At 44.5% G+C, this 25,419-nt stretch overlaps 1 protein-coding gene across 1 annotated transcript in view; it reads right to left on the bottom strand.

The window, feature by feature from the left end:
* Window positions 1-22,615, bottom strand: part of htr7c (5-hydroxytryptamine (serotonin) receptor 7c) — a 70,017-nt gene extending 47,402 nt beyond the window's left edge. Inside the window, exon 1 of the mRNA XM_088994759.1 lies at window positions 21,878-22,615. Coding sequence (XP_088850885.1) covers window positions 21,878-22,344 — 467 coding nt within the window. The 5' untranslated portion in view covers window positions 22,345-22,615. The remainder of the gene's footprint in view (window positions 1-21,877) is intronic.
* Between the last annotated feature and the right edge of the window lie 2,804 nt (window positions 22,616-25,419).

Here is a 25,419-nt window from a genome sequence, read left to right as displayed (position 1 = left end):
CTCGGCTTTTCTATCTCTGACAGTGCGGGTGCCCCAATTCACCCCCAGGGCAACGGGGGTGGATGAAGCTCCAACCAAGCAGACGGCCTTCCCTACTCTTCCTCAGCGAGCAGAGGGCCCAACGAGAAGCGCCGGACGAAGCAACGCACACTTACTGTGTCGGACTGGGTCCGCATTCGCCGGCCGTGCTGCTCTCACAAATTGGACTCATTCTGGACAGCACCAGTCCAGATTACCGCCCAACTCGGACCGACCACTTTCTGTCTGGCTGACGGGTCCCGTTGGCATGCCAGCCGCCTAAGGAGCGTGGCGGCACCGACCCCCTCGAACGACTTCTCAGGCAAAAACTACTGACGCCTCGAAGAGCGTCGTGAACCAGCCGTGCCCGTGGGGCCAGAGCCTCGGCCAGCTCGCGTTCGCCTTTGCCCTCGGTATTTGGACAATTATCACCGATTTTGAATGTCCCTAGCCAGTGCTTAGCCTATCGCGTGGCAGAATAACCCACACGACTAAGCAGGGAAACCGGCAGTCTACCCGGTTTCCCTTGTTACAGAGTGTTTTTGGTTCCTTCAGGGAGGGGGGGTAAATGTAGCATATGTCACACTGCTACAGAATGTTGCGACAGGTCGAAAAGCAGCGGTGACGTCACAACCGCAGGTAGACTAAGATGGTGGCACAATAAACACGTTGACAAAGCAACTCTCCTCTCTCATTCCTCCGGACACAACAATGACATTAACAGATGCCTTTGTCAAGCAGCCCCTTTAAAAGATTAACCAACCAAATGTTAACTGAACTCCGATCATTTTTATTTCATGACATCTGAAATATTTTCATTGACAGCAGTGATTCCTATAAACTCCCGGGCATAAATGTAATGTTATTTAAAGTGTACCCGTGGGGACCTCAATTTAGGTCCCCACGGGCAAATTGCTCTGAGAGACTGCAAAATGAGGTCCCCACGGGCAAATTGCTCTGAGAGACTTCAAACCATGTTTTAAAGACGTTTCATGACATTTCTTAAAGTGTCCCCACGGGGGCATTCCAGACCAAAAAACTGTGTGAGTGTATTCGACCCTAATGTGGCAGACTGGTGTACGCCAGGCATGTGTCCTCGCACCAGTCCTGTTCAACATCTTCCTCCTGTGTGTGACACTGTTGCTCCATGAGAAGAACAGTGGGGTTACCATAGATTTCCGGCTTGATGGAAATCTATTCAACATCAGGAGGCTGCAGGCAGTCACGAAAGTAAGATCAGAGCAAGTCATCGAACTCAAATATGCAGATGACTGTGCAGTTGTGGCCCACACACCAGAAGCACTACAAGCTAGTCTCTCAGCTGCTGCAGATGCCTATGGTAGACTGGGCCTCTCTGTCAATGTGGAAAAGACTGAGGTAATCTGTCAGTGGGCATCCATTCCTCTAGTTCATCCACCAACATTCACCATCTCCATTAAGCCACTAGCAATAGTGGACTCTTCCAAATACCTGGGCAGCTTTCTCTCTGACGACTGCAGCATCGACAGAGAGATACAAAACCGGATCAAACAGCCATCAGCATCCATCTCGGCCGTTGCCTGGCAGGAGGCCCCAAAAAACGCTATAAAGACCAGGTGAAGACTGCCATGAAAAAATGCGGCCTGAACCCGACCTACCCAGCTGGAGGACATTGCAGCTCAACGCTCCATCTGGCGGCAGCTCCTCCAACAAGGCATACAGAAACTTGAGGAAGACCGAGGTGACCGACGGACCAGGAAACATCAAAGGAGACATCATGCCAGTGCCATACCCACAACCCCAGTCAATGCCTTCATCTGCTCTGCCTGTGGCAAGCAGTGTGGATCACGGATTGGGCTATACAGTCACATGAAATGGTCCCACAAGAAGAAGTACAGCTGGACTGTCATCATCGGACACAATGGACAACCTTAAGCAAGTAAGACATTGTAGCAGTATAGAGGAATGAACATGCCCACCACAACATATGTATATGTGAAAATATGTATAAGTAACACAAGGCCTACAATTGGTCGATATATCCGTCCTGCGCCGAACTGCATTAATAAAAGCCGCCAAAAGAGGCATCCAAGCGCCATATAAGAAACGGAGCTGGCCATGAGCTCGCCTCAAAATGGCACATATAATTCTTTAATCGATTGTAAACATGTATGCTTTCCTCTTCAGTGCTTTCCTCTACAGTGTATTTGAATCATATTCATAACTGGATGTGTAACAAGAAAGCATATTATCCGTGTCACGTCACTTGAGGCTTGAGAGCAAGGCTCGAGTGACGAAAGGAAAGCGGGGAGGTTGGATCCAAAATACACGACGAGACAGATACTCATGAACAAAAGTCTTTAATGAGACACGCATGCAAAAATGACAGCATGATGAGGTAAGTGATAGTGATCGATAACGGCAGACCTGACGGCACGGTAGTAGCAAGGGTGGCTTTGAGAATACCCCGACGGAGACGGTATTGTCCGATCGGCAAATATAGTCAGAAGGCAAAATCAAGGGAATGACAAACAGCTGTGGGAACCCAGGTGCGTGATGATGGGAGGGGCCGTCTCCAGGGAGCAGCGGAGGAGGTGACAGGAGGGGCGGGGCGCGCCCAGGACGGCGACGAGATGTGACAGTCCCCCCCCCTCAACGGACGCCTCTTGGCGGCCCACCAGGTTTGGATGGGTGAGCCGCATGGAACGCCCGGATGAGAGAAGGGTCGAGGATCCAGGTACGTGGGACGCACTGTTGTTCCTCCGGTCCATAGCCCTCCCAGTCGACCAGGTACTGCACTCCCCTGCCCATGCGCCTGGAGTCCAGTATCTCCCGCACGGTGTAGACCGGTCCGTCGGGCAACATCAAGGTGAGGGGGTGGGCGTGGGGGCTAAGGAGCTGGTTCCCACTGGCTTGAGGAGGGAAACGTGGAATACGGGGTGGATCCTCATGGTGGGTGGCAGCCGGAGCCTCACCGAGACCGGGCTGAGGATGACCTCGATGGGGAAGGGACCCGTGAAGCGTGGGCCCAGTTTGGCTGACGACCCTGCTAGCCGAAGGTCCCTCGTGGACAGCCAAACCTCCTGCCCGACCTGGTAGCTGGGTGCCTGTCGCCAATGACGGTCCGCCACCCTCTGGTTCCGGGACGCGGTGCGTGTCAGGGCGTCCCTGGTCTCCTTCCAGACTCGGTGGGCCCGTCTGAGGTGATGTTCAATAGACGGGACCTCCACCTGGCCCTCCTGGGTGGGAAACAAGGACGGCTGATAGCCACAGGCGGACATGAATGGGACCGACCTGTGGCTGCGGAGACCAGGGAGTTGTGGGCGTACTCCACCCAGGGTAGGTGTAGGGACCACGACGCCGGGTTGTGGAGGCACACGCACCGGAGGGCCGCTTCAAAATGCCCTAATGGCGTCTTGAATGCTATCTTCCATTCATCCCCCTCACGGATGCGGACCAGATGGTAGGCACTACGGAGGTCCAATTTAGAAAAAATGGTAGCGGACTGGAGGGGCGCGAAGGCGGAGTCCATGAGAGGGAGAGGGTATTTATTGCGAATGGTGATGTTGTTCAGACTGCGGTAGTTGACACAAGGGCGCAGGGATCCGTCCTTCTTATCAATGAAAAAGAACCCTGCGCCCAGCGGAGAACGTGACGGGCGAATGAGTCCCGCCGCTAGGGAGGAGTCTATATAAGTGCTCAGGGCTTCCCGTTCAGGTTGTGAAATATGAAAAAGTCTGGAGTCCGGTAATGGAGCCCCCGGCTGCAGATCAATAGCACAGGCATACAGTCGGTGGGGTGGCAGGGATTGGGCGTTGTCCTTGCTGAACACCTCCCACAGGTCGTGGTAACACTGTGGCACACCCTTGAGGCAGATGCCCTCGGGCGGGCCACCGCGGGAGGGGTCTCGCCCTGCCGTAGCCGACCGCAGGCAGTTGGCGTAGCAGTAGGGGCTCCAGCCCTGAATGGTGGGGCCCTCCCAGGAGATGGACGGGTTGTGGGTATTGAGCCAGGGGAGACCCAATACCAACGGCGCGTTCCGGGAGGGCATAACTAAGAATTGGCGGTGCTCAACGTGATTGCCCGCCACCCTAAGTTTAAGCGGGGCCGTGAGGTGGGTGACTCGGGCCAACAGTCGACCGTCCAGATCGACAATCTCCTTGGGGGGAAGGAGATCGATGAGTTGGCAGCCCAATGAGTCAGCCAGCTGGGGGTCGATGATGCACCCGTCGGCCCCCGAGTCAACTAGTGCCCGCACGGTTTGCGAGCTGGAGGGCCCAATTAGTTTGCTGTCCAGCTCCAACCGCGTAACGGGGGTCATGGGTTTGACCTCCAGAGGTCGCCGTGGTCGCCGTTTCGACGGGGACTTGCGGGGGCCGGAGGTCTTAGGCTGTGGGCCTTGGGTGCGACGAGCCCCAGGGTTGGTGCGGTCGTTCCCTCCCCCTATCAGCATGGGTTCGGGGGCTTCCTCCAGGCGCCGCACGCGCTCGCTGCCGGGTGTGGTAGACCTGGACCGGCTTCGGGGCTCGTCAAGCCGCCGGCCGCGCTGCTCCCTCTGTCGCTCCCGATGACAGTGATCCAGGCCGATGACGATGGCGACCAGGTCGTTGAAGGTGGTGCCAGCGTCGCGGGTAGACAACTCGTCCTTGAGATCGGCGTTCAAACCGCGATGAAACACCCCCCTCAACGCTCGGTCGCTGTAGCCGCTGCCAGCGGCCTGGATGCGGAAGGCAACGGAGTATTCCGCGGCTGAACGGGCCCCTTGGACGTAGTCTAATAGTCCCCCCTCAGCTTCGAACTCCGTCACGGGATGATGGAAAACCCGGCGTATCTCTGCGACAAAGTCCGGGTACGAGGTGTGCGGCTCCGGTCGGGACTCCCGGACGGCCAGCACCCAGGTCTCGGCTTCTCCCGTGAGCAGGCTGGTGATGAAGGCTACCTTCGCCTCATCGCTAACGTAGGCGTATGGATGTTGCTCAAACACGAGCGTGCACTGCATTAAAAACTGAGCGCAGCGCCCGGTTTCGCCTGCGTAGCGTGAGGGGAGAGGTAGTTGTAGAGCGTGCCTACTCACGGGCGGGGAAGACTTGGCTGTGAGGGCGGCAATGCGTGTCTCAGCCGCCTCGAAGCGTTGAGCCAGCATGGTGGTAATTTGGCTGACTTCTGTGATGGCTCGGGCCAGCTGGCTCGAACGCTCCGCTTGCATGGTCAGGGCGGTGAGGAATCTGTCTTCGCCGGCGGGATCCATGGGTGCTCGGAGTATTGTGTCACTTCACTTGAGGCTTGAGGGCAGGGCTCGAGTGACGAAAGGAAAGCGGGGAGGTTGGATCCAAAATACACGGCGAGACAGATACTCATGAACAAAAGTCTTTACTGAGACACGCATGAAAAAATGACAGCAGGATGATGTAAGTGATAGTGATCGATAACGGCAGACCTGACGGCACGGTAGTAGCAAGGGTGGCTTTGAGAATACTCCGACGGAGACGGTATTGTGCGATCGGCAAATATAGTCAGAAGGCACAATCAAGGGAATGACAAACAGCTGTGGGAACCCAGGTGCGTGATGATGGGAGGGGCCGTCTCCAGGGAGCAGCGGAGGAGGTGACAGGAGGGGCGGGCGCGCCCAGGACGGCGACGAGATGTGACAATCCGAATCTGAAGCCATTGTTTGGATTCACAAACAATGCAAGACGTCTTGGCGTGAAGTCATTTTTATTGGTGTTTTACATTTTAATAAAAAGTGACATCGTTTGTCCTTTAATACACACAGTATGGAATGTATGGTAATTTTCAAAATCACGTTTCAGCAGACAAAACAAGAAACATTGTTGCAAAAAACGATTGCATTCATATACAGTACAGTGGGCATGTACATAACACAACAGGGAAACTGCAACGCTTACATCTTACTGTATTATGTATGCAATTTAAAAAAGTCATCAATCTTTTAACACGAACACTTCAATCTCGTCTGCTACACACGAGCTAGCGTCTGAAAATGGAAATGGCTCTGCTACACAGGAGCTGGTCACGTAACAAACTCACGTGACTAAGTGAATTTTCTCAGATGCCACTTACTGCATTTACTTTGAGAGATACATCGTCGACAGATCCGGATGTGGAGCTGGCTAGTCTGACCTTGAGCGGAAACTGTGTCGGCACTTCCAAAGAATTGAAATACAAAGTAAACGAGGGCGAAAGTTTCCCATTCTCCTGACACCTGATGTGCAGACATCCATGATTACTTGCCAATACTCGTCATGAATGTGGGATACTGGATAACAAAACCAGTGGTGGGCCGTCAGAGCCAGCAAGGCCTTCTCTGCTGGCCTAACATAATCAGACATCATTATCATAATTATAATAAAAGTCAATTTCATTTAAAATGTATTTTTTCTAAATATATATATAATTATTCTACATACTGTTTTCTTGATGTTATATTATATCCATTTGGTTATGCTCCTTTCAGTGTTGTAGTTTTGGTCAGAGTTTTTAATTCAATCAGAATTCAGCTAGCTTGTGTCGCCAGGCTGTATGAAATCTGACTGACGCCTTCAGAATCAACAGTGAGGGCGTCTGTGCGCTGTACATCAATGGGCACATGTAGTTGATATATAGTTGGAATAGCCAATCAGATCACAAGTTGGCACAGTAAGGCCAGCTAGAGGGCCTCGCGTTGAACATGACATGTACGCGTTACACTTTACCTCAGCCCTCAGCGGAGGCAGTGCTATGCAAATCAACCAAGCTACAACAGATCAGACCCGGAAACTTTAGCAGAAAAACCAAGTATATCTACTCGCTTTTTTAATCCACAATGGCTGAAGGAGAGGACAACTCGCTGTCGCATGTAGGCCTATTCTCAAGAACAAATGAAAAAGATTTGTTTACTTTTATTTTCAACAAATAGTTCGTTTTGTGAACGTCTTGTTGTTTTTCTTATACAGTAAAGTCTCGTTATATCGATATCGGTTATATCGATAGTACCGCTTATTACGATACTATTTTCATTTCCCTTGCACATTTCTAGTCTTTTTATGTATAATTAGTACCGTTTAGTACGATACCCGGTTATTATGATAATCCGGTTATTACGGTGCTCCTTTTCATCCCCCGCCGGCCATTTTTGTTGTTTATATCGATATATCCGTCGCACCATTGGTCAACTTGGTCACGTGTCTTGTTACGTGAGCCGCCATCGGTCGCGCCATTGGTCGACTTGGTCACATGAGCCGCCATCGGTCGCGCTATTGGTCGACTTGGCCGTGTGACTTTGTCACGTGACACGCCATCGGTCGCGCCATTGGTCAACTTGGTCACGTGTCTTGGTTACGTGTCACGCCATCAGTCACGCCATTGGTCGACTTGGTCAGGTGACTTGGTTACGTGCCCAGCACCCGTGTAGCAGAGCCATTTTCATTTTCAGACGCTAGCTCGTGTGTAGTAGACGAGATTGAAGTGTTTGTGTTAAAAGGTAAAAATGGGAAGCAGAAGAAGATTGATGACTTTTTAAAATTGTATACATAATACAGTAAGATGTAAGCGTTGCAGTTTCCCTGTTGTGTTATGTACATGCCCACTGTACTGTATATGAATGCAATCGTTTTTTGCAACAATGTTTCTTGTTTTGTCTGCTGAAGCGCGATGATTTTGAAAATTATTAACATTCCATACTGTGTATTAAAGGACAGCCGATGTCACTTTTTATTCAAATGCAAATAAAAATGACTTCACGCCAAGACGTCTTGCATTGCTTGTGAATCCAAACAATGGCTTCAGATTCGGATAATATGCTTTCTTGTTACACATCCAGTTATGAATATGTTTCAAATACACTGTAGTTCTGAAGATTAAAGCATACATGTTTACAATCATTAAAGAATTATATGTGCCATTTTGAGGACACATTGGGGGAACATCTCTGACCCAAAAAAAAGGGAGCTAATGGCCAGCTCCGTTTCTTATATGGCGCTTGGCTGCCCTCTTTTGGCGGCTTTTGTTTAATGCAGTTCGGCGCAGGATTGGATATATCGATAGTCCCGGTTATATCGATATTTTTTCGTACTCCCTTGAATATTGATATAACGAGACTTTACTGTATTAAACTGACATTTTGTAATTTAGTGTAAAATTTGGATTGCATATTCTTGGTGGCCTTAATAAAACTTTGTGGACAAATGATTTTAAATTTCCTTTTATTTTTAAGTGTTTGCAGTATCACGTATAATGACAAGTTCTAATTGCTGATGCAGATTTATTGATGTGTAATTGCACCGGAAAATAGCCTGTGTTGTAGACGATTAAGGTGATGCCACGCCCAGTACTGTGTGCGTGTGCTTTTGTAAATGATATCTCCAGCCGTTGTGTCATAAATTATGGTATTACGAGGGATATTTGTTCAAGTCGGACTAAGCAGGACTTCACTGAAGGCCTAGGTGTGAAATGCACGGACCGCCACTGAACAAAACACATTCTTTTTTGCAAGACCACAAGCCCCCAGTCACTTCAGAGGATCTCATGTAATTCGTCAGATAGCCCTAAACTGCGGGGCAAAAAATCTGGAAGCATTGTCTTCCACAACATTGATAAAGCACATGGCCACAATGCCCAAAGTTCTCAATTTAAAAGACAATGAAATGGACGAGCTGGCAGACTTCCTCGGCCATGATATCAGAGTGCACCGTCAAAGTTATCGCTACAAGAATGCTTAGACTGCACTGATTGGAGCGTCTTTGAAACTTCAACGGGCACATTGGATGAATACACAGACACTGTAACATCATACATCAGTTTCTGTGAGGACATGTGTGTACCACAAAGTCCTTCCGCTCATTCAACAACAACAAGCCATGGTTCACTCCCAAAGTCAGGCAGCTTAGGAAAGAGAAAGAATCCGCATTTAAAAGCGGCGATCGAGCAGTTTACAAACTCGCCCGAAACAGGCTGACGAATGAAATTAACATCGCAAAGAAAAGTTATGCGGAGAGGCTTAACAAACAGTTCTCCGCTAACGACTCTGCATCAGTGTGGAATGGCCTGAAAGCAATAACAAATTATCGTTTACCTTCCCCCCAAGCAGTGTACAACAATGGTATGGCTGATGAGTTAAATACATACTTTTGCCGATTTGAAAAGGACACCACCATTTCCCCGGTCTGCCCACCATTACCAGAAACTACCGTATCTCCGCCCTCTGCCCTACAGATCCACGAACTGGACGTTAGACGGCTCTTCAAGCAGCAAAAGATCAAGAAAGCTGCAGGACCTGACAGAGTGTCCCCCTCCTGCCTGAGAGTCTGCGCTGACCAGCTGGCTCCGGTCTTCACACAAATCTTCAACAGATCCCTGGAGCAGTGTGAAGTCCCATCCTGCTTCAAACAGTCTACTATCGTCCCAGTTCCAAAGAAACCAGCACCCTCGGGATTGAACGACTATAGACCTGTTGCTCTGACGTCTGTGGTCATGAAGTCCTTTGAACGCCTCGTGCTGAACCACCTAAAGAACATCACCGGACCTCTGCTAGATCCTCTTCAGTTTGCCTACCGGGCAAACAGGTCTGTAGAGGATGCAGTCAACATTGGACTGCATCACATCCTCGACCACCTTGACAACACAGGAACCTACGCAAGGATCCTGTTTGTGGACTACAGCTCTGCGTTCAATACCATCATCCCAGAACTCCTCATCCCCAAACTTCTCCAGCTTGGTGTGTCCCCCACGATCTGCCAGTGGACCCTCAGCTTCCTGACAGGACGGACACAACAGGTCAGACTGGGAAATATATCATCCACAACACGAACCACGAGCACTGGAGCCCCGCAGGGATGCGTCCTCTCTCCATTGCTCTTCTCTCTCTACACAAACGACTGCACCTCAACGCACCCAGCTGTCAAATTCATAAAGTTCGCAGACGACACCACGGTCATCGGTCTCATCAAAGACGGCGACGAGTCTGCGTACCGACAACAAGTGGAGCAGCTGGAGCTCTGGTGCAGCCGTCACAACCTGGAGCTGAACACGCTCAAGACAGTTGAGATGATGGTGGACTTCAGGAAACATCCATCACCACAGCTACCCCTCACACTATCCAACTGCCTGGTGTCAACCGTTGAGACCTTCAAGTTCCTGGGAATCACAGTCTCCCAGGACATGAAGTGGGAGGTCAACACCAACTCTATCCTGAAAAAGGCCCAACAGAGAATGTACTTCCTGAGGTTGCTAAAGAAGCATGGCCTGCCACAGGAGGTGCTGCAACATTTCTACACGGCTGTCATCGAATCCATCCTGTGTTCTTCCATCACCGTTTGGTTCAGGGCCCCCACAAAAATGGACAAAATCTGACTTTTAGGACGGTTAGGACGGCGGAAAAAATCATTGGCACCGCCCTACCCACTCTCGAGGACTTGCACACTGCAAGAATCCAAACTAGGGCGCGGAAAATCCTACTGGACCCTCCGCAACCTGCCCACCACCTTTTCCAGCTACTCCCCTCAGGCAGGCGCTACCGATCCATGCGCACCAAATCCAGCAGACATTTAAACAGCTTCTTCCCCCAAGCCATTAACTCTTTGAACTCTTTCAACAGTAGCCAAAATGGAACTGTATAGTGCCACTTAGCAGTTTTTTTGACAACGATAATAGTGCAGCGTGTTCTACCGGAAACAAATTCCTTGTGTGTTCTACATACTTGGCAATAAAGATGATTCTGATTCTGATTCTGATTCTGATTTTATCGGCTTCTGGAGGGGACATTGCAGCTTTCAAAAATTAGCCAGGTACTCATCGCTCCGGAAACTGGAAGTTTGTCCCAGTTTCAGGGAAAGAATTTGGATGAAATCAACATTAATCACCATGGTAAGAACACATCTGCATATTTTAGGACATAATTGCACCCATTTTTTTCTCTGCCAGCAAGTTTTATCTGTTTCCTCTGTTCCTCAGAAAAACTATGTGTTGACACTGATATGTCAGGACGATAAAGATATGACAAAATGTACTCCTACATCAACATCATCGCCACAATCATCTGGTATGTTTATGACTTTATTTAATTTTCTTAGGTCAACATATGTTTTGTTCAATGCCTTCCCGAAAATGTAGACCATTGGTGTCATACATGTCATTATATATTAATGTTGACACAGATAATTGTAAATTCAGAATACTTGTGAATTTCTCCACTGTGAGTCTAATAAAGGGTAATGTAATGTAATGTGATCTAATCTAATCTTGCACAAGGACAGTGGGAGGAGTTACAAGCAGTCACTGATGCTGAGATAGCAACGTACCCACCCGAAATCCAGTTGTGTTTGCTGTCGAGTATATTACAGACGGTACACATATGTTATGTTTTATTTGTATTTACAATAATAATAATAATAAATAATAATAATAATAATAATAATAATAATAATAATAATAATAATACATTACATTTTAAGCGCCTTTCAAAGCTCTCAAGGACACTTTACAGTCACAGACAAGCATAGGTACTATAATAAATAAAATACAATCACAAATAAAATGCAATAAATAAAATACAATTATAAATAGACACAAGAGACCTGTTTTTTGTGTAGGTAGGTCAGATCGGATGATGCTGCTCGTCAAGAAGGTGCCTGTTCCACCACAGCAAACAAAAGGTAAACTGTTTTTTCTTGGTTCGTGACTGAGTTATCATCTGACAAGCAACAGTGGTATGGGTCTATATACTGTATGGGTACGGGAAATATGATACATTATTTGTTTTTGATTACCATACTGTATTGTTTATCCTACAAAAAAATGCTCTATATCTCTTTCTCCTCATAACATTCTATGGGATATTTAGTATTGAACAACTTCAAGTTAATGTCGAGGGTGTATAGAAATCGGAATGGAATCTTTAAAATAATCTTTTCTCAGTAGTAAATAGATAAGCATTTCTTCATGTAATGTGAACCCTTACAAAATAAATTGATCCCACCAAAAAAAATCTGAATTGCATTCATACCTGCACAGTGAATATAGCACTGAAGTACATATTCCTGATTTTGTTGAACTCAATATATTTATTCTGTGTTTACTACTAATAGGTAAATTGGATGGTAGGGCGGAGCTGGTGAAGATCACTGAAGGTAAACTGTTATCTAGCGGCTTGTGAATGTGTTATCATTTGATGTATACAAACTACAAAACTGTTACAAAACAGACCAATGATGACTTTAGACAGCAATGGCCTGTGTCTTAACTTTTGAAGGAATATTAATTTACTCTCCATTTTATATAGGGAAGGAAGAAGTAAAAATGAAGGTAAAAAAGTGGACAGAAGAAGAAATCCGCGCTGTGGAGAAAACCATGATGGACTCCATCAGGTCTCTCAAGGTTCCAGGCAAAGACGAATGCATGAACTGCATTAAGGCTTCACCAGAAGAATTGAAAGGGAGAACTTGGAAGGGAGTTAAATATTTCGTGAAAAACCGCATTGATAAATTAATGAGAATGTCCGCAAAACACAGTTAAGGTTAGGTTCGAAACTAAGGAAAGGTTAGGCTTGGCAGCTGGAACAATGCATTGTTTTTATGTATGTTATATGTGTCATGTGCACTTGTTTCTGGCACATTTCAATCCAACACAGAGACAATAGCTTTTATTTCAACATATTGAGTGTTTTTTTTTTCTTGAATATTTGTCAACTAAACTTCTGGACACACCAATTTTGTCCAGCACTTTTATTTCAATCTTGAACGTTTTACACGCAGTTGTTAATATGAAGGCAATTTGTATTTATTTTCTAACCACAATGTCTTGAATGTTTTAAATTTCAGGTTGATGTATTTCAATTATTAAAAAGATCGGAGGCTGCCATTGAAATTGATACGTGAGCAGTGTTAATTTACCTGATTCTGTTCAATCTATTTTATAATTGTCAGGTTTTTTTATTTAGATTTTTTGTTCTTTTGACTTCAAGACGGCGCCGCAAGAGTGGCTGCCCTTCCAGCAGCTTCTGTATTTTGCTTTTCTACTTTCATTTCTTTCCTAACTTTACTGCTGTGAAATGTAAATTTCTCCACTGCGAAACTAATAAAGGCAAATCCAATCCAATAAATATGCAAGAAAAAGTATGTTTGTTCAAGCAACTTAGATTGAAAATTGAGAACATTAAAACATTGTCATTTAGGTCCGATCTGCACAGGTTGTTAGTCAATATGTAATTAAAAGACAAGAGATATTTTCCATAGATTAAACATACAAATCTAAAAACTACACAAAGAGCACACCAAGTGTTGGAACTCAGCACATTTATGAAACAAAAATTTGCTGGCAGCACCAATGGGATGTAATTCACAGATAAATAATGAAGAATGGCACATTGAAAAGTCCAATACTGGATGCAGTCAAACTTTTGGTTGTGACAGAACCTGGCAGACCTACATCTGGTGCTTGATTATTCTGTCGGATATCATGTCAGAAAATGGGAGGGGGCTTGGACCCGGTTGTGCATGTGAACAAAATATTTCACAATTTATGTGTTCAAAATTTAGAATTGTGAAAAATACACGATAATGGCTCCTGCAAAACACAATTGCTGACCTTACAGGCTCTAAATATTGTCTCTTGAAAAGAATAAGCGCCACCTGCTGGTAGTTTTGGTTTGACATGATTCGTTAAGTCCCCACGGAGTTGCGAAAAACATGGAAAAATTAAATCAAGAATTACACCATTTTAAAGTGATTTCTGAGTGAGCACAGGCTAAAAAAATGTGGGTCCTAAAATCGATTTTTTTAATGAGTTTTATAAATATTTTTTTTATGTTTGAAATTAGGTTCCAATGGGTCAAAACTTTTGCACACTATGTCCCCACCATGTAGCAAAACGTGTGTGTGTGTGTGTGTGTGTGTGTGTGTGTGTGTGTGTGTGTGTGTGTGTGTGTGTGTGCGCGTGTGTGTGTGTGTGTGTGCGTGCGTGCGTGCGTGCGTGTGTGCGTGTGTGCGCGCGTGTGTGTGTGTGTATGTGTGTGTGTGTGTGTGCGCGTGTGTGCGTGCGTGCGTGCATGCGTGCGTGTGTGTTCACATTTCAAATGTTTTGAAATGTGAATGTGTCATCGTATTGACACTGCACATATAAGCACAGTAGACGAGGAGGTTCTTTTCTAAAAAAAAAAAACATTTAGGTCATCATCGATGAAAAGGTTTCTTCAGCCGTCAGTACTTCTTTGAAGGTGTCGGATGTTTCGCTTTTCATCAACGAGGCTTCGTCAGCAAACAAAAATTTGCTAGTAGCTCTGGCCCTATATATTCCTAATGTACAGAGGTGGCGGTGCCAGACCTCTGCTTTGATAGGTCACTGCTCTGAGGTAGGGGGAGCAGAGGGCTATTCCCTGAGGCTACACTGATTACTTCTATTGTCCTGACAGATTATGGTCTGTGACTGGCCTGATTGCACCATTGGATGAGCAGCGAAATGTCCGACACCTTCAAAGACGTACAGATGACGGCTGAAAAAACCTTTTCATCGATGGACCACTCCTGTACGACTGAGAGTTTACACAGACGCATTTAGGTCATCATGTATTTAATTTCTCCTGTTGAGTATATCTACAGTCAACTTTTCCAGTTAAGTGATATTTTTTCTTAATATCATCCAGATTACGAGGAAAGCTCCTTCCTTCCTTCGGCTTGACTTTTCTTAGACAGCGAGGAACTACAGAAAAGCATCAACTCTTTGCACTCTTTTGAATAAATCATTCATGTTTGACTTTAAATTATTGAATGCTGACATATTACTCACAGGCAAAGTAAAAAAGTGAAGCCAAAGCACATTTTATCTTATTCAGGGAATGGGTCTGAAGATATCTCAATTTGTCTTCAAATTTATGTCTATATGGCTTTCTCTTTATGAAGGATACTGATGGGTAAAAAGTCATCGTTCGTTCCTGGTTCATCGCTTCTCAGGTGATAGAAGTGGGATGTTGAAATCAGCAGGGAGCTAGGTGTTGAACAGAGGAAGTTATTTTAATCTTGTATCCAGCATTTTGTGTTTTGGAGCCTTTTACTGAGTGTTGCTTCTTCTGTAGCCACAAAGAGACATATGTCTTCTTGTTCCGGTCCCAAACCCAGATAAATACAGAGGGTTGTGTCAGGAAGGGCATCCGACGTAAAAGCTTGGCCAAAACAAACATGCGGATCAGACCTCTAAAGATGGAGGACACTGATTTGCTGTGGCGACCCCTTGAAGGGAAAAGACGAAAGGAAAAGAAGAAGAAGACAGCGGGGCCATCGTGTGAGGTCGGCCGAGGTGGGACAGAAAGGGAAGATAAAGAAAGACGAACTGGGAGAGCATTTATAAGACGGACAGGGTGCGATGCAATAGGATGTGACGTAATGGGATGTGACATAATGTAAAGACAGGCAGGATGACGTAACAGGAAGTCCAAAACAAAAACAAACGATGCAAAAAGACAAACAAGGCAGCCAGTCATGCAGCTGATGCATGTCTCCCTGTGCATGCGCATGAAAGGCAAAAATCACAGTTTCCATTTTGTTTTGTCTGCTCTCATATGATAGAGAAGGGTTTTCTTTTTGTGCTGGGCGCCATAGTTGGGTGTCTCTGACTTGCTGCAGAGAGGGCAGGTCAGGGCAGTATGGGCATGGTCGCACGTTGACCATTTTCCCCGTAGCTGGAGAATGACACTTGGGATGGATGAGTTGTGCACCTAACACTGGCACGAGGCCTGTGGCCCTCTGATGGTTTGTTGCTTCTGCCAGTTGTTATGTTGGTGGTGAGGGTGACTGGGACAGCCGGGCAAGCAACCCTGATTGCTTGCTGGCCGGCTGAAGGAGGGATAGTGAGCCGTATTTTTTGGTCATTGATAGCAACATTAATTCCAAGCACCTTCCCAATATGATTGATGTTTAATTGTGAGGTGTGTGCACGGCTCCCTATCAGCAACTCCTCCGGCATAGATCCCCCGGCTCGTTCCATTCATCAGAGTAAGATAAGGGCAGAAAATATTAATTACTGTATTTTCAGGTGCATAAGGCAGACTCAAAAGCCTTCATTTTCACATTTCATGTGAAGTAATATTGAGTCACAACAGGTCTCGCAACTACTGGCAACAGCCACCGGCTCCATTTCATCCCCATAGAGGAAGTAGTGCGTAACCCCAGCCTCTAATGTATAATAATAATAATAATAATAATAATAATAATAATAATAATAATAATAATAATAATAATGATACGTTTAATTTCTAATGCTCAAGGACACTTTACAGTCACAATTTTTTTTATTTGATTTGAAAATACACCATTCATTGATCGTATGCCTTATACTCCGGTGCGCCTTATGCACTGGAAAATACAGTAATAGTTGGATTGTGCAATATGAGTTAATGCACATATACAAAGTCGATTGATAAATAAATAAGGTTGATCATTTTATAGGTAGCTTGCAAAAGTGAGGGATAGAAATATCCTGCTCACATAGCCCCCCTTGTAAATGTTGAACCCATTGGAAAGGGGCCCATGTTAACCATCCAGGCTGTGCCCAGTCCCATGCAGGCCACCAAGTGCTCGCTATCAAGACCCACCTCCTGGCTTGGCTGCGGATGGGAAGGTCCAATGTGTGTAATCAAGTCCCGGCCATTGTTCAGGCCCTAAATGACAAGCTACTGCACCAAGCCATCAAGCCAACTGGCAAACAAGTGTGACAAGCAGACTAAGCTTCGATGAAGAAGGCAGCTCGTAGGAATGGGTGCTAATGTGAATTGACCCTCACATTGACCATTGATACTTCAGAACTAAATCGCTGTAACTGCTTCAACTTCAGCAGAGTGGCAAAGTCACACATGACCGGGGCTCTCGAGCCTAATTGGTTGATGGACCCACAAGGACTGCTGCACTCACCGCCTTTCAAATTCCCCACTTGGTGCCGAATTGAAACATTTCAGAGGGAAAACAAAAGCCCTTGATATAGCAGCACCAACTCCTGTGTTTTTTAACACAAACATTATTACAGGCGTAACAATTAAAGTTCACTCGTTTCCAAAACATTTGGCAGTTGTGCGTTTTGCACATAAACACAAAAATATGGATTTTTAGATTCATAAACTACACCGTGAAGGTGTTGAACCTTGGCACAAATCTATGTAATGCTTTGACTATACCAGTACATATACAGTATATTTGAAAGGTCTGATCTGCATGCATAATGCATTGCAATATGAAAAAATATGAAAAAAAACTATAAAACAATTCAATTGATGAAATAGATAGCGTCAGCTGAGCATTTAAACGATGTATAATTGTGATACTCTTGTCTCGGATTTCATTAGATGTGCATCATTATTTAATCTGATAGACCACAACATTATGAGGATTGATCAGATGACTTCATGAATTTAAATGCAGCCACTTTCCAGTGTGGAGTTCACAAATAAAACAAGACCAATTATTGTCACTATTCTGAAATTCCCTGAGAGACGGTGTAATATAAAGCACTCAACTGGTTTGCACGTCTACCTATCAGTGCAGAGTTGCAACATTTAATTCAATGTGCTCCATCCTTCCTGTGATTAGCTTGCATGTTCTCCCCCCATGCCTGTGTGGGGTTTCTCTCGGTACTCCGGTTTCGTACCACATTCTAAACAACTTTAAATGGAACACTTTAAACTGTCTTTAGCTGTGACTGCGAGCACAGATGATTGTTCGTCTGTGTGTGCCCTGTGTTTTGCTGGCAACCAGGTTTTCAATTCCCCGTGGATGTTTGTGGTATTATCTACCTCTGATTGTAGATGGGGAAGGCCAGAGATACTGAATTCCATCAGAGTGGCCTCTCGAAGAACATCATGGAAGGCTGTGGGATTAAATATTTATTTGGTCTGTACTCTAGGGGTCATGCTTCTGGCTCTGTGATGCCAATGGCATTAAGTTACTCAGAGAGACAGCCAGCATATATTTCTCAAATCCTTGACAATCCACTCATCCGAAGCCCAATCCCGTAGCTTCATTTTTTATAACTCTTTGCACGTCTTCTATCATATTGAGCACAGCTAACATATCACTCATCCTTCAGAATTTCCTCTCAGTTGTGCTCTGATTCATACAGTATGTTCACCCCACTCTTACTTGTGTCATTGTGATTACTGTGCATTCTTTGACAAAATCGGTTTGGGGTTTTGTTTGATTCTGGTCTGCTCTAGAAAAGTCCACTTGTTCAAAGTTTATTCAGTGATGGTTCTTCTCCTTTCATGTACTATTGAACCTGATCACATGGCCACATATTAGCGATGAAAGGCCAGGTGTTCAAAACTGTGTAAATCCACTCATGCTAATGTTTAATGCAAGCTGCATTGAAGTGTAAAAACAACCAAAATATCTTTGACCTGGTTAAGATGTTAATTATATCCTTCAGACCAAGATCAATAAATACATAAGGTGATTTTTTTTCACTAATAGAAGCTTACTTTTTTGTTTTCAAACATAATCTCCCAGCACTATAACACACTTTTCCCATCTGTGCACAAGATTCTACATTCCCACAGCATAAAAATATTTGGAATCATGCCTCCGCCATTCTCTCCCAACCCTTTTGACTAAATCTTCATTTTAGAACTTTCATGCCTTTTGTGAACACTTTTAAGCGACCAAACAGGTGTCTGAAAGGGCAAGGTCTTGGCCAGGGTAAAGCAACGGCCGGTTCCTTAGGCGCATGTGTCTCTTTAGCGCCGCCCAGTGGCGCACTAGTGGTTTTTTCAATTGTTTTTTAATTGAAAAACATGGGGGAGGGAAATATATTTTGTGTTTTAATATGGTTTTGGAAGGAGATCAAGCATGACACAAACATTCTAAACATTTTACTCAGGCCAACTTTCATGTCTTTAAGGTTGTAACCATAATTTCGCCATTTTTTCTTAAATGGGTAATTACCAGGAGTTTTTTAATGATTAGATCTCTGTGTGTGCTCTTTGTATTCTGACAAACCACGTCACAAGATTATTACGACTCAAAAGCATGTGTTTTCTGCCTGCAAGATGCGCCCACAGCCAGACACGAATAGTTGTGTCATCGCCTGCAACACATCATGCAGCAAGGAAGGATGCTAGGCAGGCTGCACGGTGTGTGATGGTCCATGGACCCCACAGGTAAAAAGAACAAAATAACTGAGGAGAGCACAGGATTCAACATTTCTTGGACCAAATCATTTGCATGTTTTATCATGATAGTTGTCCATGTTAAGTGCTTTGCTACAGCTTCAGTTGTTAAAGCTCTATATAAATCAATATGTATTGTATTGTATTGTATTGTATTGTATTGTGTTTATAAATGCTTGCTGCGTTTTATTGCATTATATTTATTGCTCAGATAAGGGGTACATTATGCACCTTCCTATTTGGTGTTTTCTTTTTTTGAATCCTCAAACTAAGAAATTACATTTAAAAAGTCTTTATTGCATTTCTATAATTTCATCAAGCAAGGAAACATTCTGTAATTCATTTCTATCGTAATGAATTTAAACTTGAGGTGGCATTGTACATCAGAGTAGTCATGTTCTCCACATGTAATTATTAGATTTAATCATGAAGGCTCATTATGTATTTGAAAACAACTTGGTCATTTTGGTAGCAGGCTAATAGAGCTTATATAGATATATACCGCATGTGTAGCTTTCATTATAAGGCTTTTGAGTTTTTGCCGCTCCTGACAGATTTTTTCTTTTATTTTTTTGTGCAATGTGGCTTTTTCAAGATTTTGCGTTGCCGAACCCTGGTCTAAACTGTTAGGGGGATGATGGAGCAGTTCCCGGCCCAGCTTGTTTATGGTATGCATCGTTTGTGCTGCTGTGTGAGGCTTTGCATTGTCATCATGCAAGATGAGTCCTTCTGACTCGTGTGTTTGCTCTTTATGCCTTTCAATGCCCTCGACTCAGCAGTTCACAGTAGTTCAAAAAATATGATTCAATATGAATTCGGAGTCCTGAAACTGAAAAATGCAATTTATTTCTTGAATGACCCTCATATGATGAGGGGAGGGAAAGACTGCTCTGACTGAAGAATAACTGTTCACAAATATTCAGCATATCCCATTCAGCTCAGTGACTTTCCGATACTCTGTGCACACAAGTCCTTTTGTTTACCCTCGTATTTTATTTCAACAGTGTTATTAGATTTGAGTTTAAATTTGCCTCAGAAAATCTTGCGGCACCGCAGATTAAATACCGATATCTCGACTTTTTCATTACAGCATTCATCAGGGAAGGCAGACTCATTTGTCACCAGGAGACCCGACACAACACTCCTCCAATAATTTGTCCTGAATGCAACCTGCCAATGCTGCATTTTTAGCCAGTTTAATAATCAAGTTCAGTTCAGTGGTTCTTAACCTTTTAAGCAATGGCGGACCGTCAAAATATTTGAATCACGGACTGATGTTAATTATATTTTGTCTATGATTTCTTATTAAATAATTCCACATTGTCTTTCAGCTTCCTTTCATGACTTTCCACTGTTGTGCTGCTTCCAGTGTGTTTTCGTATTTAAACATTTAACCTATCAGATTTCAGCCATCATTTGTTACCAGGGTCAGACTACCTGGATGCCTTCACAATCAGTTCTGCAGGCCATAGAGCATAAAAATCAATGTCGATAAAACTGTTGCATTAACAAATCCGATTTCGAGTTGGTAAGCCAAGGCCTGCTGGAAGGTGTTGGAAACGTCAGTTTTCGCAAACTATGATTGGCTAGTCACATGATTGGCTAGTCACTCGCGAATTATAGTATCACTAGCCGCTAGTCATAAGAGCATACTGGCCAGAGCTAGCACACTGTATCGGTAGCGAGGTTATAAGCAAATATATTGTGTTGATTTAATAGCAGTTTTGTCAACCCAATGGCTGAAGGAGGAGAAGAAATTGATTTGGTTGGAGATCTACTGTGAAAGTAATTTTCATGGGCATCATTAAGAAAAGTCGGTCAGTTATTTCCTGGTCAATGGTACCCTCTAGTGGACTTGTAGTGAATCACACCACACTTTTTTTCAGTTTGGATTGATTCAGACGTAGCACTACTAAAGGCCTAGCGATGAAATACTCAGCATGCCACTGCTTTTAAGAGGTACCGGATCCAACCAGGTCATATGAACATTCAATGAACCCTTCATGAGTGATTTTTATTTTTTACAAATTTAAGATATTTTAAAAAATCATGTATTAATTTCAATTCTATTTTTTTACAATGTACTATAACGACTGTCACACATGAACTACATAACGAACTAAATTTTCCACAGCACTGATGGGACAAGCAATGCATGTCATCATCTGCAGCCAGCGATGGCCAAGCGGGCATGTCATAACTCATTAACTTGGAGTTGCGTGTGTCTTACCCTATGGCAAAGGCTACGTCGAACCTCTGGGACCAACTCACCGAACCCCTGGAATTCCATCGAACCCAGGTTAAGAACTAAGTTGTTTTGGTGTTGTTAAAACCTGCATGAATGTATTCTTTGAGGGGGTGGGGGATAGCTAACTTGATTTCCGTCTACCATCAATCCAAAATATGAATTGGAAATGCCGATGAGCCATACAGTATGTCCCGAGTACAAATGTAGGCCATGACATGGTCAAGCAGATTAATTGTCTCGTAAATTAATCAACATATGCGTGTGAATTTGTTAATCCAATGACTGGAACAAGTACAATGTCAATAGATCCCCAAATTCCCCCTAATTATATGTGGATTTCACTCACAGATAATTTGAAACAATGGTAGATGAACTTTGTTTCTTTACAATGTTCCTCTAGCGCGTTGAAGTCAACGAGCGTCGATCAGTGTTCCAAGTCGCGTTTTAAAAACAGGCGCGCATGTAAGCACTTAACGTTTCGTGACACACAGTACCTGTCAACGCTGATCACACAGAGGGTCATGATGGAGGCAGTGCAGCACATTACATCCATGCCGATGAATATGTTGCAAAATACCTCGCCAAAAAGCCACTTGCCACCGGTGAGATCGGTCACTATAACAAATGGCATCACCACGATGGCCACTGACAGGTCAGCCACGGCTAAAGACACCAGGAGGTAGTTTGAAGGCTGCCTTAATTTCTTCACCACGCACACCGCGATCACGACCAGCGTGTTTCCCATCACGGTGACCGCTGTGATGATGGCCAGCATAACCCCGATGATGATCTTCGCCGGTCGTCTGAAATTCAACAGCTGCTCCCCACACGACTCATTCCGCATAGTTGTGGGGCCGGTGTTCTGTAGGACGTTGTAAAAAAGCTGCCAGGTGCCATTGAGAATTTCAGCAACGTCCTCCTTCTTGTTCAAAGGGAGCTCAATTTCTGAAGTGTTGAGCATCACGACAACGCGAGTGAATTAAGTAGAGGACGATTCGCCAGGGGACTACAACGCGCATATTTGGAAGTCTGTGACTCGCTTTCCGTCCAATTTCGTGCTTTTTACTTCCAACCAGGTGCAGCTTCACTACATCGGGGCGGGCGCTTTTGGAGCAAGAGACAGTTTGGGACACTGGTGGCGTCCGATCCAACGATGGTCCATCGAGCGCAGTGCAAGACCTTGTTCCACCTCCCCAGTCGTCACTTAAACTTCACAGTGAAGCAATAGGAAAGAAAACGTGAAGGGATCCCGTCATGCGGTTTTGTAAACTCTTCACTGGACACACTCGAAGCGCATCTCTCTCTCTCTCTCTCTCTCTCTCTCTCTCTCTCTCTCTCTCTCTCTCTCTCTCTCTCTCTCTCTCTCTCTCTCTCTCTCTCTCTCTCTCTCTCTCTCTCTCTCTCTCTCTCTCTCTCTCTCTTTCTCTTTCTCTCTCTCATTCTCTCTCTCATTCTCTCTCTCTCTCTCTCCTCTCTCTCTCTCTCTCTCGCTCTCTCTCTCTGTCTCTCACGCTCTCTCTCTCTCTCTCTCTCTCTCTCTCTCTCTCTCTCTCTCTCTCTCTCTCTCTCTCTCTCTCTCTCTCTGTAGAGAACCAGCCATTTTCAATCATAATAATAATAATAATAAGAAGAAGAATCTTTCTTTTATAAGCGCCTTTCAAAACTCTCAAATACACTTTACAGTCAATACCTTAGATTGCGTTATAATTTGTCTAAAGCACACACACAGGCACATTGAGCTACTATTGATCTGTTTCACATGATTCAATTCAAATTTTGACTCAATAAGTTTTGGCTTAACATATCACCGATGGCTTCACCTTGGGCTGATCAACAGTCAATCGCAAACCATGAAGTAAATGTAAACAATACAATACAATACAATATAATACAATAATCTATACAATACGTACAGTATATGAGTAAATTAAGAGATAATTATCATTTTAGGATTCATAATTTTGTAACATGTTTGTGCAATTGTTTATGAATTTGTTCAAATTTAAAGTGGGTGCATTTGTGCATATATAACTTTTAGTGATTTTGTTTTTTTTTTATAAGAGACTATTGCTGGTAGCGGCGGCCCAGTAGTTGAGTGGTTAGCACACCGGCTTCACAGTGCAGAGGTCGCCGGTTCGCGTCCTGGTCCGGCCTCCCTGCGTGGAGTTTGCATGTTCTCCCCGGACCCCCGTGGGTTTTCTCTGGGTCCTCCGGTTTCCTCCTACGCTCCAAAAACATGCATGGCAGGCAGATTGACCACTCCAAATTGTCCCTAGGTGTCAGTGTGAGAGTGACTATTGTACGTCTTTGTGTGCCCTGCGATTGGCTGGCAACCAATTCAGGGTGTCCCCCGCCTCGTGCCCGAAGACAGCTGAGATAGGCTCCAGCACCCCCCGCGACCTTAATGAGGAATAAGCGGTACGGAAAATGGATGGATTGCTGGTAGCCTGTCAGCACGTCAATTTCACAGTGCAGAGGCACCAAGTTCAATTCCAGCTTCAGCCTTCTTGAGTGGAGTTTGCATGTTCTCCCTGGGCCTGCGTGGGCTTTCTCTGGGTCCTCCGGTTTCCTCTCATTCCAAAAACATACATGGCAGGTTGAGTGAACACACCACATTCAGCCTAGGCATCAGTGTGAGCGTGAATGGTTGTTTCTGTGTGCCCTACGATTGGCTGGCAACCGGTTCAGAATGCCCCCGGCCTACTGCCTGAACACAGCTGGGATAGCAGCCAGCACCCCCCCCCCTCCCCCCAATCTCTCTTGTCTTAGTTAAGCAAAATAAATACATATGCGCCATTCCGGTGTGGAGTTTGCATGTACGTATATAGTACATATGCATACATGTAATGTTACGTCTGTGTGTATGCATGCATTAATACTTTGACAAAAAGCATGACACAAGTGATGAAAAGCGGTCCAGAAAATGATTGATCGGTTGAAAAGCTTGTAGGTGAGTTGCTTCAATATTATCACACCGGCAGAAATGATTGTCATGTGACCCGCAATCCAGCCAGTCATCCAATTCTTTAAGTGAAGATGCCCGCCACAACAGACCCATCTGCTGACTCCTAATTACCTACTGAGCAGTCTGACAGGCTGGTCTGTAATGACTGTCACATCAGATAATTGCCACCCTCTCCTGAGCCTCCTGCTGTCAAGAAAATTTGGCTCATTTACACAAAGGCTATTCCTAATCTGTATATGTCAGGGAAGATGGGTCAAATTTCCAGAGATAAAAGGCTGAGGCAAATTCTGCAGGTCAGTGTCTTTTTCAGTGCTTCAGAATATATCCAAATAAGACGGCTAAAAAAATAAATAGAACATTGAGACACAACAGTGAAAAGACGCCATTATGAAAAGCACTCTGCAGCCTGAAAATAACACAGTTAATGAAGCAGTTGAGTGGTGGTTGAATAAAACACATTGTTATCATCTCGTACAGTCCATGTAGGTGGCCAGAAATTCAACAGTTGAAAAAAAAATCAAGGTTTTTGATTGTCAAGATGCCTCTTAGCAAGATTTTCATTTAATGTGAAGATGGAAACTTTGATTCATGGCTACTTTCACTTGCCCAAAATGTCTTGATCCTCTGCGACTGACTTATGCTGTTATACTGCTCTCAGGCCGAAATTGAGCCCAAATGTTTTGGACTCACTCAAAGACTTAATATCAGATAATAATATCAGAGGAATACAACAATACTAATAATATATAATAATAATAATAATAATAATAATAATAATAATAATAATAATAATAATAATAATAATAATAATAATAATAATAATAATAATAATAATAATGACTCTGCTTTTTTGTTCGTGTTGCATTTGCTATGTTTTTTTTAGTTTTGTATTGTTTTTAGGACCTTCATGTGGGGAAAAACATTGTGTGTGTTTTCATTTTATTGCGTGTGTAAAAATGCTGTGATTATATGATAGCTTAATCATCGTGGAAATGCATGAAACGTCCCGTGTGTGGTTGGTTTGTCTTTGTCGTTGCAGCTACTTCTGTCCAACAGTAGATGGCAACACAT

The sequence above is a fragment of the Hippocampus bargibanti genome, linkage group LG04, assembly GCF_051943395.1.
Source record: "Hippocampus bargibanti isolate YZ-2025 linkage group LG04, ASM5194339v1, whole genome shotgun sequence".
NCBI classification, from domain to species: Eukaryota; Metazoa; Chordata; class Actinopteri; order Syngnathiformes; family Syngnathidae; genus Hippocampus; species Hippocampus bargibanti.
This window is presented reverse-complemented; position numbering and strand designations above follow the sequence as displayed.